The sequence below is a fragment of the Passer domesticus genome, chromosome 14 (genome assembly GCF_036417665.1).
Source record: "Passer domesticus isolate bPasDom1 chromosome 14, bPasDom1.hap1, whole genome shotgun sequence".
NCBI lineage: Eukaryota > Metazoa > Chordata > Aves > Passeriformes > Passeridae > Passer > Passer domesticus.
The window spans coordinates 5567772-5585045 of record NC_087487.1 but is presented as its reverse complement, the minus strand read 5'-3'; the positions used below and the strand labels follow the sequence as shown (position 1 = coordinate 5585045).

The 17274-nt window shown below is 45.0% G+C and overlaps 2 protein-coding genes and 1 long non-coding RNA gene across 6 annotated transcripts in view; 1 reads left to right on the top strand and 2 right to left on the bottom strand.

Annotated features, from left to right (window-relative positions):
• APBA2 (amyloid beta precursor protein binding family A member 2) overlaps positions 1 to 3289 on the bottom strand; it is an 84073-nt gene extending 80784 nt beyond the window's left edge. For 2 of the 3 annotated variants that reach the window (XM_064389145.1, XM_064389143.1), the window contains exon 1: positions 3121 to 3287. The gene's annotated coding sequence lies outside the window, so the exon portion shown is untranslated. Of the gene's footprint in view, positions 1 to 3120 lie in introns of all 3 variants that reach the window. The other variant, XM_064389147.1, reaches the window with a different exon arrangement.
• Positions 3290 to 3924: 635 nt separating this feature from the next.
• LOC135280833 (uncharacterized) lies at positions 3925 to 11665 on the top strand. The gene is made up of 2 exons (XR_010347645.1): positions 3925 to 7752; positions 9479 to 11665. It is a non-coding gene; the product is annotated as an uncharacterized LOC135280833 (long non-coding RNA).
• On the bottom strand, positions 5167 to 17008 carry MCEE (methylmalonyl-CoA epimerase). Of its 2 annotated transcripts, none has more exons than XM_064389163.1 (3): positions 15359 to 15581; positions 11345 to 11685; positions 5167 to 9858 (listed from the first exon to the last, which is right to left on the bottom strand). In XM_064389163.1, exons 1-3 carry the CDS (start codon positions 15387 to 15389, stop codon positions 9706 to 9708), a joined length of 525 nt encoding a protein of 174 aa, XP_064245233.1. In that variant the 5' UTR covers positions 15390 to 15581; the 3' UTR covers positions 5167 to 9705. The 2 variants fall into 2 exon arrangements, with proteins under 2 accessions (XP_064245233.1, XP_064245232.1); XM_064389162.1 differs by lacking the exon at positions 15359 to 15581 and adding an exon at positions 16928 to 17008 and having other exon boundaries at positions 5611 to 9858.
• Between the last annotated feature and the right edge of the window lie 266 nt (positions 17009 to 17274).

Sequence of the window (17274 nt, the reverse complement as noted above, 5' to 3'; positions counted from 1 at the left end):
CTGTATTCCATCTTGGCTGAGATGCACGGATTAGTCCTAGAATGGAAATTCTAAATCTTTAAAAATCTGACTTCTGGACACATGTCTACTTTTTGTATCATGTACAGATAGGTACAAACAGGATCATAACACTTCAGGTTGTTAAGAATGTCAGAGATCTCTTCTGCTCAAACCAGGGTCATCAGTGAGCCCTGATCAGTTTGCTGAGGGAATTATCTAGTCTGATCTTTAAAACTTTCAAAACATATTCCATACAACCTCTCTGGGCTACCTGTCTCCATGTATGATTGTCCTTGTGGGGCTAAGTATTTCACTTGTATCCAGTCTGAACCTCTGTTTCAACATATGCCTTTTGTCTGTCATTCTTTGGCGCATGCACTGGGTTGAGTCTGGCTCCAGTTCCCTGAGGAACTCTTTATAAAGACTGAAGGCTGCTGTTAGGTCCCCCCTAGCCTCCCCTTGTGCAGGCTGAGCAAGCCCCACCCTCACCCTCTGCTCAGAGCTCAGCCTCCAGCCCACTTCAGTGGCTCTGCAGAACCCCAGGTCTTCAATAACTTCCTTGTACTGGGAGAGAAAAACTGGACCCAGGGTTATAAATCAGTCACCTACTGGGTGCTGAGCAGGAGGGAATAATCACTTCCCTCCATGTCCTGGCTGCACTGCTGCTCATACAGACCAGGATGCTCCTGGCTGTCCTTGCTGCCAGGGGTTGTGGCTGGTTCATGTCCAGTTTGCTGTTCACCAGGACCTCTAGGCTTTTTTGGCAGGGCTGCTCCTCAGCCTCCACCACTACCAATACCAGTGCTTGAAATAATTGCCTGGTTTATTTAAACACAGAGAAAGGGATATAAAAAGCCTGCAGAAGCACCTGAATCCTGATGTGTTCAAAGGCTACAACCAAGATTTGTTCTGAAAAAAACCCCAGACTCCTCCATATGTCTCTCTGTGAGCTGGTAGCTTGGAACAGGTCACTTTCTCTAATTTCTCTACCCTCAGCACAGGAATATTAACTGAAAGAAGTTCAAACTATGGTATTTTCACAAATTATTTCTTAGCAAATATTCTTATCAGAACAGCTGGAGAGATGGTAAAATTATACTTCTTGAAGTGGTTTCTCATGTTCACAGCCTTAAGCAAAGGTCACTTTTTAAAGACCTAGCTTGTTTAAATTCATGTCCAGTCCCCAACCTGAACCAGCATTAATCAAGTAACTACACAAAACATCCTTTTTGAGACTCCTCCTTAGAACTGTAATACTTTGACCAAAAGAGCTGAGCCTTTATGGCCTTTGCAAGAACACTTTTCCTTTACTATCAGAGGATCAAGAGGGAGCAATAACGTAGCTGCTGATGCATTTTTAAAAATAGCTTCAGATATTTCCAAGTACAGATATGGGCTAAACTATCAGAGAATTTAGAAACTCTATGACAGTCAGGGTTTATGAGGACAGTTCTGCAGCATGAAATCCTATGAGCCCCAAATGGACTAAGGACAGTGGCTTCAACTTCAGCAGTTTAGCTCTTGCAGAACAAAATATGAAAGAAAAGCTCTTTAATCTTGTCTGTCCCATATGGAGAAGAACTGGGATGATACAATGATAAATTGCCATCTTATGCTTGACATAAATGTCAATCTTTTGCTTCTCAAACACATAATCTGCACATACTGTATTTTATCTTAAACTAGAATTCCTCCCCTTTCAAGCTATGTTATATTTGAAACACTGTAGCTTACCCAGAACCACAAAAAACTATGACAGTAATTATTTCTCTTTTTCAGTTCTACTTATTAAGTAATGAGGGGTTCTTGGGTAGCAGGCATAATAGATAAATACCTTTCTGGAAACAGATTTCCCAGCCCCTCCTGGGAGATTAAAGGGTGGCCTTGGCCAGGTAATGCGACTGAAAACACTACTTGCATTTTTCAAACTGGTCACAGTAATTTCAGACTTTTCTTAAACATCACTGCAATGCACATTATCTCTATACTATACATGTTGTATGATCTCTTGTCTTTATTTAAATTTCTTTTCTTGTATGTACTCACGAGCATGCAACAACCACCAAAACAACACTGAGGATGCAAAGTACGTAAATCTGAAAGCACAGATTGCCAGTTGAGGCAAAATAAGGCAGTCTTTGACTTTCCAAGATGCAGCTCTAAATGCAGTATTCCCTTCCTTTCCCCCACCCCCATCCCTTTTGTTATGGCAATACAAGGCACCACACACACATATTCAAAAAATTGTTCAATAAGAGGCAAACAGACCATGCTGTTTATACACCAAAAATCAGGTGTTCTTAATTGAGGACCCTTGTCCCTCCAGATCATGATGAAGGGAACGGGGAATGAGCAGATCAAAGGTTCTGATCCCTTTGCTAGAGTGGAGACATGAAATCAGAACCAAATACAAACTCCGAGCGGTATTGCATTACAGGAGGGCTCCTCTCGCTTTTCTTTTCACTCTTATTAAGACAAACGGACTTAAGCCTCCCGCCCTGCCACAAAACGCGGACATGATGCGGGTGCTGCACGGCCGGTCCCCGCGTTACCCGGAGCCGCCGTCCCGGCACGGCGGGGCTGAGGCGGCCGGGCCGGGCTCGGAGCCGGCACCGTCCCGGGGGAGCCGAGCGGAGCCGCAGCCCGGCCCGCGGGATCGCCGCCGCTTCTCGCCCGCCTGGCGGGGGGCAGCGGCGGCGCCTCCCGGGCGCAGCGGGGACAGGGCGGCAGCCACCGGGCCGGAGCCCCGCGCCGCCGATCGCACCGCGCCGCCGCTCCGCCATGCCGCAGGGGCTCCCCTTCACCCCGGCCGCCCGTCCGCTTGCGGGCAGCTCGGTTGCCAGGGGATGGGGATGGGGATGAGGATGAAGATGAGGATGCGATAAAGCGGGGCAGCCCCTCGGGGGGAGAGCAGCCCCCAGCCCCGATTCGAGGGGAGCATCGGCCGTGCTGGCGGGGGCCGGAGGCGTGCCCGGGGGCTCCCCTCTCCCCTGAGGGGACCCGCGGGATGCTGCCGCCCCACCCCCGACGGAGCCGCCCGTGCCCGCGACGACCCCGGCCGGCGGACGGCATGTCCGTCGGTCTGTCGGTCACACCCCGCCCTGCGCCCCCGGTCCTTACCGCGGTGCAGCGGCGGGGCCGGTCCCGGGCAGCGGGGCAGCCGCAGCCGCAGCCGCTCTTTTGTGTGGCTGCCGAGCGCCGCACACCGCGGCGGGCCCGCCCGGGAACCTGCCTGCGCCAGCGCCCGGGAACCTGCATGGCGCATAGCGCCCGCGCCGCCTCACGGCCCCGCCGCGAGGAGCGGGGGGGCGGCCGCGGGCCCCGCGCAGCCCGGGGGGCTCGGCGGGACGCACTGACCTGCCCGCCGGCCACCTCCGGAGCGGGGCCGGGCACCCTGCCAGCTCCGCCTGTGCCGCACTCCTCAGCGGCGTCCAGCGACAGGACGAGGAGCAATGGCCATAAACTGAAGCGCAAGTTTCACCTCAGCGTGAGGGAAAACTTCACTCTGAGGGTGGCACAGCGCTGGAAGAGCTGCCCGGTGAGGCTGTGGCGTCTCCCTCTCTGAAGGCGCTCCGAAGCCACCCGGACGCGTTCCCGTGTCACCCGCTGCAGGTGCCCGTGCCTCCCAGCCCAGCGGCTGTGGCTCGGGCACCGTGTCCAGACGCGGGCACTGGGCACAGCAGGCCGCGGCCCCGGCCCAGCTCCCTCCGCAGCCCCTGGGGCCGCGGCTGCCACAGCGGTGTGTGCTGCACGCCCGCAGCCCGCTGTGGCACCCGGCAGGGCCGCTCGGTGTCCCCAGGGACCCGCCGGAGCCCAGGGTGTTTGCTGGGAGTCTCCACAGCATCTCTGTGCGAATAACATTCCCGAGTGCCATGTCATCCTGCTAGGTGATCGCCTCACCTTTCCCTGTTGCTTGAGGTGCTCCAGTGCGACTAAAACCCAGACACCAAAAGTTTGAACATTATAGCAGGGGATCGCACTGGACTCAGTCACGTCCCATGAGAACAAATCACGATTTTTGTGCCCTTGTGCAAATAATACATAGATCCACACCTAAGGTTTAATAATGTAGGATTCAATGTGTGCTATTTAAAAGCTCGCTCAAGAGGGTTTCTCCAAGAACATTTCTTGGGGTGGATGATAAACACAGTTGGTTCCCCAGGCCTTTTATTAGAAACCTCTAGATATTTTTAGGGCAGCTAGGTGATAGTGACTATTTTGTATTTAAAGAAATGCATATCTTAGGGCAGTTCTGACAGGGTTTGCTAATAATTATGCAAATTTAAGATAGTAGCTAATCTTTGCCACTATAGCAAAAGTAAAAAGCTGTCCTGATGTAATTATGCTGCACTGCAATCAGCCAGGTATCAGTGTTTACTGTAATAGCTGTGTGTGTTCATTTTGTCCTGGTGTTAGCATCAAGGCACATCCCATGCACATGCAAAGGTCTTCATGGAAACACCATTTTTGGGGGGGATTTTTCAGTTTTTAGTTTAGTTGTTAAGATTTTTGTTAAATTTCCATTTGCTGCTAAGAGGCTATTTTCTGTCATGGTTTTCTCTGGTGACTTTTCCCATCTGTCCCTTTCTACATCCCAATCACTTGACAGATTTTGGTTTTCTTTTGAAGATACTAAAAACTCAAAACATTACCCAAACTGCAACACATGTATCTTTTACACAGAACTGCAGTGGATCTGCAGATACAATCTGTAGACAGGTTGTTTAAACATTTGGCAAATGATCTTTTAATTCATATCATTAATTCTCAAAGTTGTTAACTTGATGAAACAGCCTCATATACATAATAAAGTCTCACTTCACTTTATCAAAATACCAAAAGCAGTATTTCCAGCCCAATAGGGCAGGTGTTTTCTTTATGAAGTTACTGCAGCTGTAAGTATTGTACCACAGCTGACCTCTCAAAGACTTCACAGGTCCCAAAGGGAGTAGGATATATTTTTTTACTTTTTAAAATTTAAGTTTCTAATAAACATTCTGCTTCCACGTCATTTTGGAGACAGTGACTCAGACAGATGGTTATTATAGAAAATTACATACTAAAATGGAAGGTAAAAATACAGTGCATGATACCAGTCCATGAATGTTTCTCTCTTACTCTTCAATTTCTGGAAATAATCATTTCCATAACAGCCAGCCATGGGTGCAGAGTTGGATATTCCCTTTATTTAATGCAAATTGTGCATCATCACATATCCTTTCAGGGTACCTGCAGTTACAAATTACTTCAGATCTTAAAATCATGTTTTGAAGCTGTTAAAATTACTGAAAAAATGCACTGTTAAAAATAAACAAAAAATTTCATTAAAGATCAACTTCACAGAACATTTTAGTACCTATTTACTATTTTTGTATTAGCAGTAACAGTTGAAAGGCCACTTTAGATTAGATCTAGAAAAGTCATTAAATGTTTCAAAATGTATCATTACTTTAAAATGTATTGGAGAGGTCTTCCTCACTTGTGAATCTATGCTATGAATTCTGCAATTAGCAATGCTTTTTGACAATATACCAGACAGTGTAAATGAACATTAAAATTGACAGTTGACATAATTTTATAGATATTTAAAGATTATACAAGACACAAACATCCCTCCATCACAATAAGATATTTATTTCATAATTTTTTCAAAGTGCTTTGAAAATGCTTGTCAAAGGTGACACATTTTGCATTCCTAAGTGGTTGAGGTCTTCCACTGGAAAATGTCAGCCTTAGGTTGATTAATTTATACATTGTTGTTAGATTCCATTTTCATATTAATTAACTAGTTGAACTTGATGATCTTACTCTGTTTGACAGCCTCAATTTGGCCAACATGGCAACTGCTTTGGTAAAAAAACCAATATTGAAACAATTAATTTTGAGTTTTTCTGTTAGTTAAGGGTTCTTATGTCCAACTAACCCATGTCCAACTAACCATCACTACAGGAAGAATTCCTTGTAAGGACAGAATCAAATGAAGTGCCAAGGATATCATTGTCCACCCACTCCTAGGGTAAGTACCTCAACCAGACAATGTAAACATCTCCATGTTTCATGGTCTTTCTATGAGATTTCAGCTTGATATGGTAATAATGAAAGCAACAGAATTCAGAATGAAATTTGGGTGCATTAATTGCAGAATAAGCATGATAGCAACAGAGTTTTTGCAGAACTGCAAAACTGTAAGGTTAGCTTTTAAAAAGCATGCAGTTAGTTCTTTTCCCAGCTTTTTAAGTTTCCTTCTAGGTTTGTCTCATCATAAGGAATGGGATTCATTCTGCAGCCTGTTCACCTCCTCCCACCTAGGAGTGACTTGAGGGCTGCAGAGAGGAAGTAAAAAAAGATACTTTGCATCATTTAATTATGAGCTCTTTAGCTGCCTGAGTAATGTTGATGGAATCCAGAAAAATGTGTCTTGTCTGCCTTAGGCAGCATAAAATGGGAACATGCTTCAGCTCAGAGGGGAAAAAAGGCACATGGAGAGATTGGAACAGGGAATTCGCACTTGACAAATGGCACAAGCGTGAGAAAATTTACTGGCAAAATACTAACACTCCATCTTCTGAGAAGCTTGACATTATCAGAGAAGAAGGTTTTGCTGTTTTAAAAAATCCACCAAACAGACAAAAAACAAAAAAGAAGAGCCTAATTCTCTTCCAAGATAATCAGGCTGCAGTTACTTGAATAATTGTTGTTCTTCCCAGAAGTTGTAAAATGGTGCAAATGTCCCTCCACTGAAAGGAGCCAATCACAGTTCTCTTATTCCCCAGCTTCCATCCCTGAAATTCCACTGTTTTTCTGGATGTTACTCCCCTCTTATGGCAGTGACAAAGAGTAAGCCCATGTATGTAAGCCCTGTCCCAAACCTTTGGTAAGTCAGAACAACAGCTTGTGAAGGCTGCCTGCCTTAAAGTGAAGGACTACACAGTTGATAGGGGCTGATTCTGTTCCCACTGAAGTCTAAGGGAGTTAAGTTTATGAACAGGAACCTTCTCTCAGTTGTAGCTGTCTTCAGATCCTGTAGTTGTCTAGCTCCCTTGGCTATTCTGTAAGTCTATAGCTCCAGAAGGGGAAATTCTCTTGTCCTGTAGCACACACCCAGACAAGTAAGGGGGTCTGACCCCATCAAATTTTAAGTTTATAAGAACATGATCCAGTTTTCTGTACTGACTAATTTGCAGCCCTAAACTGTCTTTTGCAAGGCTGGGGTTTTGTGTGTGTTGACGCTTTTTTGACTTCCACCTTAGGAACAGTCAGAAAAAAAAGTATGAACTGTGAGATAGGAGCACAACTTAGATACAAGGAATAAAATGCATCAGCTGACTTAGCACTGGGCAACCCCACATCAGTGAGTCAGGAAAACTGCTGCTTACTGGCTAAAAAGTAATACAAGCCTCTTTCTGCCATTAAGATAGGGAGCACAATCTTCAGGTGGAACAAGTGTTGACTTAAAGATCTCTGTTCTCTAGCACTACCTTGTTTGTGGTCATTGGGAGTGGGGCTGTGCATGAGCCTCCTCCCCAGTGGGCACAGCTGTGAGCAGCAGGTGAGCAGCACTGACAGCACTGAGCCATGGAGTGCCCAGGGGCACTGACCAACCCCAAAGGGAGCACAGGGCACACAGGTGCAGGGCATCAACATGAGGGGATAAAAGGTGGGGCTGAAGAACAAGAAGGGCAGATGCTTGCAGCCTTCTGAAGTGGTGTGGTGTTACTCTGTGTGGGGAGGGTCCTGAAGCCTTCTGATATGGTTTGTATGGGTGAATGCTTAAAGCCTGCTGAAATTGTATGGGGAAACTTTGTGTATTGTGGCTGTCTCAACTGTGACATGTGCTGTGACACTACCTCAGGCTACTTACTCTGATATGTTGATAGATGCCATACACAGAAGTCCATCTCCTTCAGACAGGACAAATAAATGGAGAATGAACCATGGGAGGATGGTTTCTGTTGCACCAAACTAAGGGTATTTGGTTTAAAGACTTCTGTTCAATTATCTTAACTAGTGAGGCTTTTAGTATTGGTATTCCTATGCTGGTTTTGCAGAAAAGGTACCTTGTTGTCTTTGACAGAAAAGACAAAAGTGGCTTTGCTCATCTCCTAAGATGGCCAAATTATCTTTCAGGAATATTAAGTCATTCTGCATTTCCATCATAAGTGTTAGGATTTCTAAATTTAAGCAGTTTAGAATTTAGATCACAAACTACTCTCTAAACAGTGATTTGATGAAATATAGGAACCCTGTGGAAGGCTGTGTTTTTCTTAAAACATGACAGAAGGAGTATTTATTTTAAGTACAAAACTATCTTGTTAAAAAAAAATCATGGCTTTGTAGAGATTTTTTCAGAAGTAAAATTCATGAGGAAGTGTCAATGTCTTTAGAAACATGTTTAAATCTCAGGTCAACAATATATTTGTATTTTGTTGCTGCAAGCATGACATACATTGCAAATAATTTCATTAAGTAAAAAGTTGTAGACTAAAATCATCTTCATATCAAGCTGAAGGTTCTTACTGTATATGCAGAGATGTAGGAAAATTTAAAATTCAGATTGTAGTTAAGCTAGGAAAGTATGACTTTTTAAGGCTTGAGAAGACTAAAGAAATAGTAAGTCTTCTATTTCTACAGCTGAAATGTCAAAACAAACCTATAAAAGAAAGCATCAGGAAAAGACTGCTTGGGTAATGTACACCAATAAAGTGAAGTCTGTTCATAAATAAGTTAACAAAACTGCCTGCAGCCTGTGACATCAGCATACTGGTCTGGTCTTTAATGCTAACAACTGTGTACAGAAGGGAAATTTACGTGGTGTGTTTGCCACTGATTTTGTAAGTGCTTCTGCGCAGGAAAACCTTATTTGTAAAGTAAGTGAAAAGGTTAATTGCTGCTTGTTCGTGTCTCTTCAAGATGTTCTTCTGTGGAGAAAGCTTGGGAAAAAACCAAAAACTTTAAGAAACCCTAAAAATGAAAAAACTAAAATGTCACAAGTACATTACAGTATGAAATATATGTCAGGCAAGTAGTTTCAGGTTCTCTTCTTGCATTGCCTGCATATCCACAAAGATCATAAAACAAATAAATGATGATTTGTGCATGTTAACTTCCTTGGCAGTAATTGTTATGCCAAGAAAAACTTATTTACTGATTGTAGACATCCATAAAATAATATATGGGTTTTTTATTGCACAAACCAATCAATCAGTGTGAAGCACAGATGGTGGATAGTGAAAAGAGAAAACAGAATGTTTGTTTTCCTTTATTTCTAAATAAAATGTCTAAGCTGTATTGTTGTCACTGGGAAGTGGCAACTGCTCCGAAAGTGGTCTCTGCTCTGAAATGTAGAGCAAAATAATGCAGCTTGACCTAGAAACTGTACAGTTTCTGTGGCTACGGAGGTAAAATCTTGCTGCAAACAGGCAACAAAAGATAAATTACTATGGTACATATGTAACTTTGCTCGTGTATTTGTGTTTAGAATCACAGAGAATTCAAGAAATGCCAACATATTAATTCTGAAAATTAAATCAGCAACAACAACAAAGCCAGACCCTAAATCTGTAGCAGTATTTCAGTACTCAAAAGCTGCACTTCATCCATGGGAACTTCAATGAACTTGTGCAGACTGAATACCACATCAATATTCCCAGCACCAGCTCAGGAACTTCACAACTCTTCTATTGTTTAATTTATGAATATTGCAGCTCAAGCTTGCTCGAGTTCCACAAGGACTCCATGGCAATCTTTAGGGTGAAGAAAAATCACAGGTTTGCCATGTGCACCTATTTTTGGCTCTTCACTCAATATTCGTATCTTTTTTTTCTTCAGCTCTGTCATAGCTGCTTTTATGTCATCAACCTTTTAAAAAAGATACAGTTCACACAAATTAACATCTTGCACTGTATTATGCAGATTTCACATTTAGGAGCAACAACAATTCCTTACTGAAATGTTATTTCTAAGTTCTAATATAATTCTGAAAATAAATTAAGTTGTAAACCATTTAAAAACTGAAGTATTTTTATTTTAATACTACATGGAGTTTGCATTTGTTATTTGAATATTTTATAAAACACCATTTAAATGGATTGTGCAATTTTTAAGAAATTCATAAACTGAAATCACTCATGTAGAAAGACCATTGATCTTTTTGTTGTTACTTTATAAGGACTCTATAAATAATCTAAATTCTGCATTACTTTCTGCTCTCAATAACTAAAGAATAATATCTCCCTTTATAAATGATGACAGAGCACTGACTCATTAAATGGTGAAAAAGGGAGGGCAGTGGGCACAAGGTAAAAGTCCCTTTTAGATTTATGTATTCTCCTTCTGAGTAGGTTAAGGTTCATTATGTTTCCTAAGGAAAAAAGCTTGGAATAATCAAAAATATATCCAGATGTGGTCTTTGTATTGAACTTTACTATAATAACAGCCATTAATACAGTATTTCAGTACAGTTCCCTACAGATATATGTAATTAACAAAAATATGCCTATACTGTATGCTGTGATCTGAAGTTCTGATGGCATGTCATCTAATGAAATTTTAATTTTCCTAAAACTTAAATGCATTCATTTTTTGAAATAATAATATTAGCACTCAGTTTAGAAAATTCAATATTCAATAAAGACCTAGAATTAAAATAATATCATTGGTGTTTTTCAAGACTGAGGTGTCTGGACATAATTTAGTGAATAAACTCTTCTCCCAATGCCATAGCAGGGAAGAAGGAAATTCCTAGCTTCAATTCAGAGGAACAGACATCACCTAATTCCTACCCATTTGCAGCAGTTTTGTTCATGAATATCCCAAACTCGCTACAGTTCTTTCTACACACAACTACCAGTCTGCAAAACAAAAAGGAATGACTGTCAAATTATCTAAACTAGAAAGGCCACATGTGACATGTGCCATGGCCCCCTCCAGATTCTGTCCCCAAGCAGAAAAGCCACAGCAGCTGCTGCTCCTGTCCTGCAGAGATGGCCTGAAGAGCAGTCTGGGCTCAGCTGGAATGAATTCCCAAGGATGAGTGACAGTAAACAGTGCAAAGCCTTTGGGTGCATCCATGTTAGAAGAGTACCAGGCTTGGATTGCTCTCTTACTCTGTTGTCTCCAGCTTGGTGCTCACTGCAGGCATTAAATTGTAACTGGTCAGGAATAATTTAATTTCCTCTTAAACTAGTTACCTTTTTTGAAACAAGTTGCCTATCAAAACATCTGTTTTGTATAAGAGACAAGAAATACAACAGCCTTGTATGTTAGCTCTTAACATAGGTCAAACCTATTAAAACATGCATACTTGAATGTATCTCTTATTACAAAAAATATTATGTTAAAATACCTCAATGCAGATATGATGCATTCCTCCAGTCTTGTTTTTTTGCAGGAAGCTTGCAATGGGACTTTTCTCTCCTAAAGGATGTAGAAGTTCCAGCTTGGTGTTTCCCAGCTCCACAAAAACAGTGTAGACACCATGCTCAGGAAGAGCAACAGTCTCACTCACCTGGGCTCCTAACACATCTTTGTACAAGGACTGAGCTTTCTCCAAGTCAGGCACTGCAATTGCCACGTGATTAAGTCGGCCCAGTTTCCACAAACAGCTTGGAATGTTTTGTGAGAAGGACTTTGATGACGACAGAGTTCGTACTGTGGGAGCAGAAGTCTGCAATCTGCCAAGAAGCCCTGAAAAAAAAGTGAAAGGCACTGACACGATGCTTTGGAGAAAGTCTCAGCGCCTGCTCTTTCCCCTGTGAAGGCCTGCAGAGCTGCCAAGTCATTGGCACTCCCTGTGCAATGCTCAGGGCAGAATGAGAGCCAGGAAGCAGTTACTCTGTGTTCAGACTAAGTAAATATTCAGAAGTATTAAAAGAATAATAAATAAAAACCCAAAGCAGACTCAAATTTGATGCAAATCCTTACATATGCCTGTTGAAAAGAGGAAAACAGGACCAATTGTAAAGGCCAACTGTATAATGTGTTTTAAAGTGACTCTTGAAATTTTCAGAGCTCCTTATGAAATAGAGAAGTAAGGATGTGCCTATATGTCTCAAAATTATAGCAAACAAACAAAAAGATCTCAAAAAAGAAAGATACAAAATGAGGGTACTTACAAATTAATTACCTTAACAGTTAATCTGTCAGTACTAGCATCTGGAGGGGCTGGGGGTGGGGACAAATTGTGATAGTATCAGTTGTTTCTAGAACCAAAATTAGATTAAAGGACATATTCATAAAAGCCACATTTTAATTCCATGCAAATTTGCTTTAGGCCAAGTCAGAGCTCCCAATGCCTCAAGGCCAAGCTAGAGGCATCTCAGCATTCTGGGAGTCTTTGAGGCATTTTTTGCTTTAAAGTCACAATGTGCTATTTTGCTAAGAGATTGTGCCAGAGATGCACTGAGATTCTGGATGCTTTGCAACACACTGAGAACACATAGCCTGGCTGGGCTCTTGGTACTCTGTAAGGTCACTAGTAGCTGTAATTAATTAAATCAGCTTTGCTTCACAGTATGGAACCACCATTCCACAGGAGAACTCCCATTCCACAGGAATCCCACATTGTGCCAGTTAACTTTTATTCAAAAACTGATGAATCCTTAAATCTAAGTCTTCCTGAGCATGGTGCTGTGATGTAGGAAGAAATGTTTGCATGTATTTGACACTTACAATTACAACATGCAGTGTGCATATTAGCAAGGACTCAGTGTCACAAAAGTAACTCTATTCACAATCTTTTGATGATATTAAATTAACATCCTACATTAAGTATTTCCAGAAACTTGTCCAGTGCTGCAAGTAACTGCCCTGCAATATTTCTTGCCAGGCTTTCACACAGTCCATCCTGTCATCTCCTTCATCACAGTTAGAAGTTTTGGACAATTCTTTCACTCGGTACCTTTAGGATATCATACTGGTATAGGACAGCAACTGCTTTTCAACTTTTTACATGTTAAAAAAATCCCTTAGAAATTTCCAGATGAAAAAGAAACCTTTCTTTTTAAAATATCTGTGCAGAAACTATTTTGTAGAAACACTTGCCATGTTCATGCAGCTGAGTCAGAGTGAACCAAGTAATTCTGTGAGGGAGCAGTGCTGTGCAATGCCTAAAATGCACAGGGTGGCATGATTAAAGGCATGGCTAATTAACTAGTATAGGGTTTGACAGTTGAGCAGAGTAAATAAATGTGTTACAAAAAGTAACAACCCCCCCAATATCTGCTATGCAGTCTTTCCTGCCCACCTAAGTTTTTACTGAAGTAGCTCCATTTTGCACTGTAATTTCTTAAGACATTATTCAATTCTTGCTGAAGCAAGAGATTTTTTTCCACTTGGAGGAAGGCAAGTGGAAATAAGAAAAATCCTTTGAAAGAGAAGGATCCCTTACTACATATTGTTTTCCAGAGCCTTTTACAATTTTATTCTTTCTTCCAAATATTAACAGACTGCAATTCAATAGAAATACTACTAATGTAGGTATTTTATTCAAGCAGTCTTTACTAATGGAAAGGCAAGGATTTTCCTATTCTTTCACATCTGACATCTCTAGTTCTTGCTGCACTTCACACAGGGCATATGACCACACAGTTACTGTAATTTAATTTGGTTTTTTTCTATTTCAAGTAAATTGTGAAAGACACAGACTGTTTGTTACTCATCTATTTGTGAAGCACTAGAAAAAATAATAGAAATTGTTCTTTCTTTTAGGTTCTGCCCCAGAAATATTTGATTTCTTGTGCTGTTTCAAGCACAAGAAGACAACAGACTGAAAAAGTGAAGTATATTCCTAGGATTCTTGTAAAGTCAAAGATACTTATATGCTTACTCATATAAGCATTTATTCTGTGAAGTCTTGTGAATTTATCCTAGCCCTAGTCAGATGCATACAGAGTATTAATTTTAAATCCATAATTGAATTGACTGAGATTAAACAAAAACCATTTGTGTTTTTCGTCAATTATCTAGATTAGTAACTATATAGATTACTTAAAATTCTAATCTTCTTCTAACCCAATAATCAAAAAATGGCCCTGCAGTGAAAAAGAAAGCTTTTCAGCAGACTTCAGACTGAAACCTTATCACTTCCATGTTTCCAGGAAAGAAACACTAGTATTTATATATATACATCTAAAATTAGTTCTTTAGTATATAACCTTCTTCAGCTTCATTTGAAGAATATTTTTAAATTGATCTATTTGGGGGTCATTCTACTGATGATTGACTGATCTACCTGTAGTATGCACATCAGAGCTTAAATATACAGTTGTACCAGGTAAGGGTTACATTCTTTAACTGAGCAGATTATGAAGTAACAAGTCTGAAGCACCCCATAAACTGAGATCCTCACCCTTCAAATGTTTATTCACAGGCTTGTTTGTTGCTTCTGATGTGGAGCAGTGTTCATTGGCTTAATCAAGGAAACTAAGGAATCAAACACAAGCCAAATCCAACTGAACTCAGTCTCGTTCTCTATGGGAAGGTTTTACAACAGTGGGTTGCAGTTAGAACCTTGTCACTGGGCACAGCTTTATTGTCACTCTTTTCAGGGGGAGATGAACTCCCAAAGCTTGGAGAGGATGCTGTTACCATAGGGAATCTGGCACGCAGGGGCTGTGTGGTCACTCTCCGGACCAAATGGAGAAAGGGCACAGTGTGGTCATTCTCAAACTGCAGCAATTTCAAGGTGGTGTGAGCATATTGGGAACTCTGGAAGCCAACTGGGCTCACAGTGCTGCTCTTCTCTGTGCTGGACGGGGCTTTTGGGAATCAGATGGGCTCCACAGCACAAGGAAACTGAATCCCAGTGGGCTGCAGCTCTTGTTCCCTCCTTCAAAGTGCAGATATACAATGGTGTTGTATATCTTCCCTCCTTCAAAGTGCAGATATACAATGGTGTTTTCATTCCCAGTATCCTACTGATCGATCCCTGACAGCACTGAGCCTCATTCACTTTTCTCCTGGTCTGTGGTTACCAAGTGAAACTGTGTAGTTTAGGCATTGTGACTTTAACCCACCCTACTAGAGTGAGGTTATATCATGAACAGGAAATTATTTTGAATTTGACCTCCAAACCACACTTCAAAAAAGACAAGCTCCTTTTGCACCTTAAGTTTGGCGCTTGCTCTGTAAGTTTACCCTGTGCGAGCTAATGTCAGCTGTTAATGTGCCCGTCAGTCGGATCGGGAGACCTTGTTTTTATTTACAGAAGCGGCAGTTTCGTTCGGCCTGCGAGGCTCTCACGGCAGGGCCGCCAGGCCGCAGCAGGCACCGAGACCCGCGGCCGCCCCGTGGCGGCCCCGCCGCCGCCCGCGCTGCCGCCGCCCTCCCCGCCGCCCTCCCCGCCGCCGCCCCGCGTTACCGGCCGCTCCGCGCCGCAGCACCGCCGCCATCTCACCGCCCGATCGGCCGCGGGCAGCGCCGCCCTCCCTCCCCGGCACCCTCGGTGCGGGCTCGGCAACAGCGCGGCGTGTGGGCAGCGCCGTGTCACCGCGAGGGGCCGTGCCCGCCCGCACAGCGCGCCATTGGAGCGGCACCGCGCCGCTGAGGGGAGGCGGCCGCGCCCTCCCGGGGCCGTGCCCTCCCGGGGCAGTGCTCTCCCGGGGCAGTGCCCTCCCGGGGCCGTGCCCTCCCGGGGCAGTGCCCTCCCACGGGCAGTGCCCTCCCGGGGCAGTGCCCTCCCGGGGGCCGTGCCCTCCCGGGACAGTGCCCTCCCGGGGCAGTGCCCTCCCGGGGCCGTGCCCTCCCGGGGCAGTGCTCTCCCGGGACAGTGCCCTCCCGGGGCAGTGCCCTCCCGGGGCCGTGCCCTCCCACGGGCCGTGCCCTCCCGGGGCCGTGCCCTCCCACGGGCCGTGCCCTCCCGGGGCCGTGCCCTCCCGGGGCAGTGCTCTCCCGGGGCAGTGCCCTCCCGGGGCCGTGCCCTCCCACGGGCCGTGCCCTCCCGTGGCCGTGCCCTCCCGGGGCAGTGCTCTCCCACGGGCCGTGCCCTCCCGGGGGCCGTGCCCTCCCACGGGCCGTGCCCTCCCGGGGCAGTGCCCTCCCGGGGCCGTGCCCTCCCGGGGCCGTGCCCTCCCCGGGGCCGTGCCCTCGCAGGAGCCGTGCCCTCTCAGGTACCGTGCCCTCCCGGGGCCGTGCCCTCCCGGGGCAGTGCCCTCCCGGGACAGTGCCCTCCCCGGGGCAGTGCCCTCCCGGGGCCGTGCCCTCCCCGGGGCCGTGCCCTCGCAGGAGCCGTGCCCTCTCAGGTACCGTGCCCTCCCGGGGGCCGTGCCCTCCCCGGGGCAGTGCCCTCCCGGGGGCCGTGCCCTCGCAGGAGCCGTGCCCTCTCAGGTACCGTGCCCTCCCGGGGGCAGTGCTCTCCCGGAGGCAGTGCTCTCCCTGGGGCCGCGCTGGGAGGGAGAGATCTGAATCTGAGAGAGACCGAGGTAGAAAGGGGAATTTGCTGAGGAAGTTTTCTGAGCAAATCCCACAGAATCAAGTTGGAAAAAACCTCCGGGATCATCGAGTCCAAACTATGACTGAGCATGACCTTGTCAACTAAACCAGGGCTCGAAGTACCACATCCGGACGTCCCTTAAACACCTCCAGGAGCAGTAACTCCACCGCCTCCCTAGGCAGCTCATTCAAGTATCTAATCACCCTTTCTGTGAAGAAATTTCTTCTGATGTCCAACCTAAATGTCCCCTGGTGCAGCTTGAGACCATGTCCTCCCGTCCTGTCACCGGACAAGTGACACCAGGAGGGTGGCACGCCTGGCTGTGAGGTCACCCCAAGCCTCCCTTTCTGCAGGCTGAGGCCCCCAGCTCGCTCAGCCGCTCCTCCCCTGACTGGTGCTCCAGTTACTTTTCCAGTTCTGTTGCCATTCTCTGGACTTGCTCCAACACCTCAGTGTCCTTCCTGAATTGAGAGGCCCAGAACTGAAGGGTGGCCTTACCAGTGCAGAGTACAGGGGAAGAATCACTTCCCTGGCCTGCTGGCCTCACTGTTCCTGATACAGCCCGGGATGCCATAAGCACTGAGGACAGCGAGCAGGCTGGCTGCTGATGCTGCACTCTTGTGTGTCAGGCATAGTACACTATGAGTTGTTGAGATATAGCCTACATAGCCAAACAGCTTGTGCCACTTCAGATCTGATTTTATGTGATTAGTTAAAAGTGCAGATTAAAATCAGTGGTCAAAATGGGTATTTGAAAGTCCCAAATGGATACACTTTCAATTTCCAGCCCAGGTTGTGTGCCTCTGATGCTCAGAGAATTTCAGGTACAGGTCACAGTCAGAGCT

What these genes read in the sequence shown, in the direction of transcription:
- MCEE (XM_064389162.1), bottom strand. Translation starts at nt 17,003, where the DNA reads ATGGCATCCCGGGCTGTATCAGGAACAGTGAGGCCAGCAGGCCAGGGA. An exon ending in TTCCCCTGTACTCTGCACTG is followed by an intron (nt 11,686 to 16,927) that starts GTAAGGCCACCC and finishes CTTTTTTTTCAG; the next exon opens with GGCTTCTTGGCAGATTGCAG. An exon ending in TGCATCATATCTGCATTGAG is followed by an intron (nt 9,859 to 11,344) that starts GTATTTTAACAT and finishes CTTTTTTAAAAG; the next exon opens with GTTGATGACATAAAAGCAGC.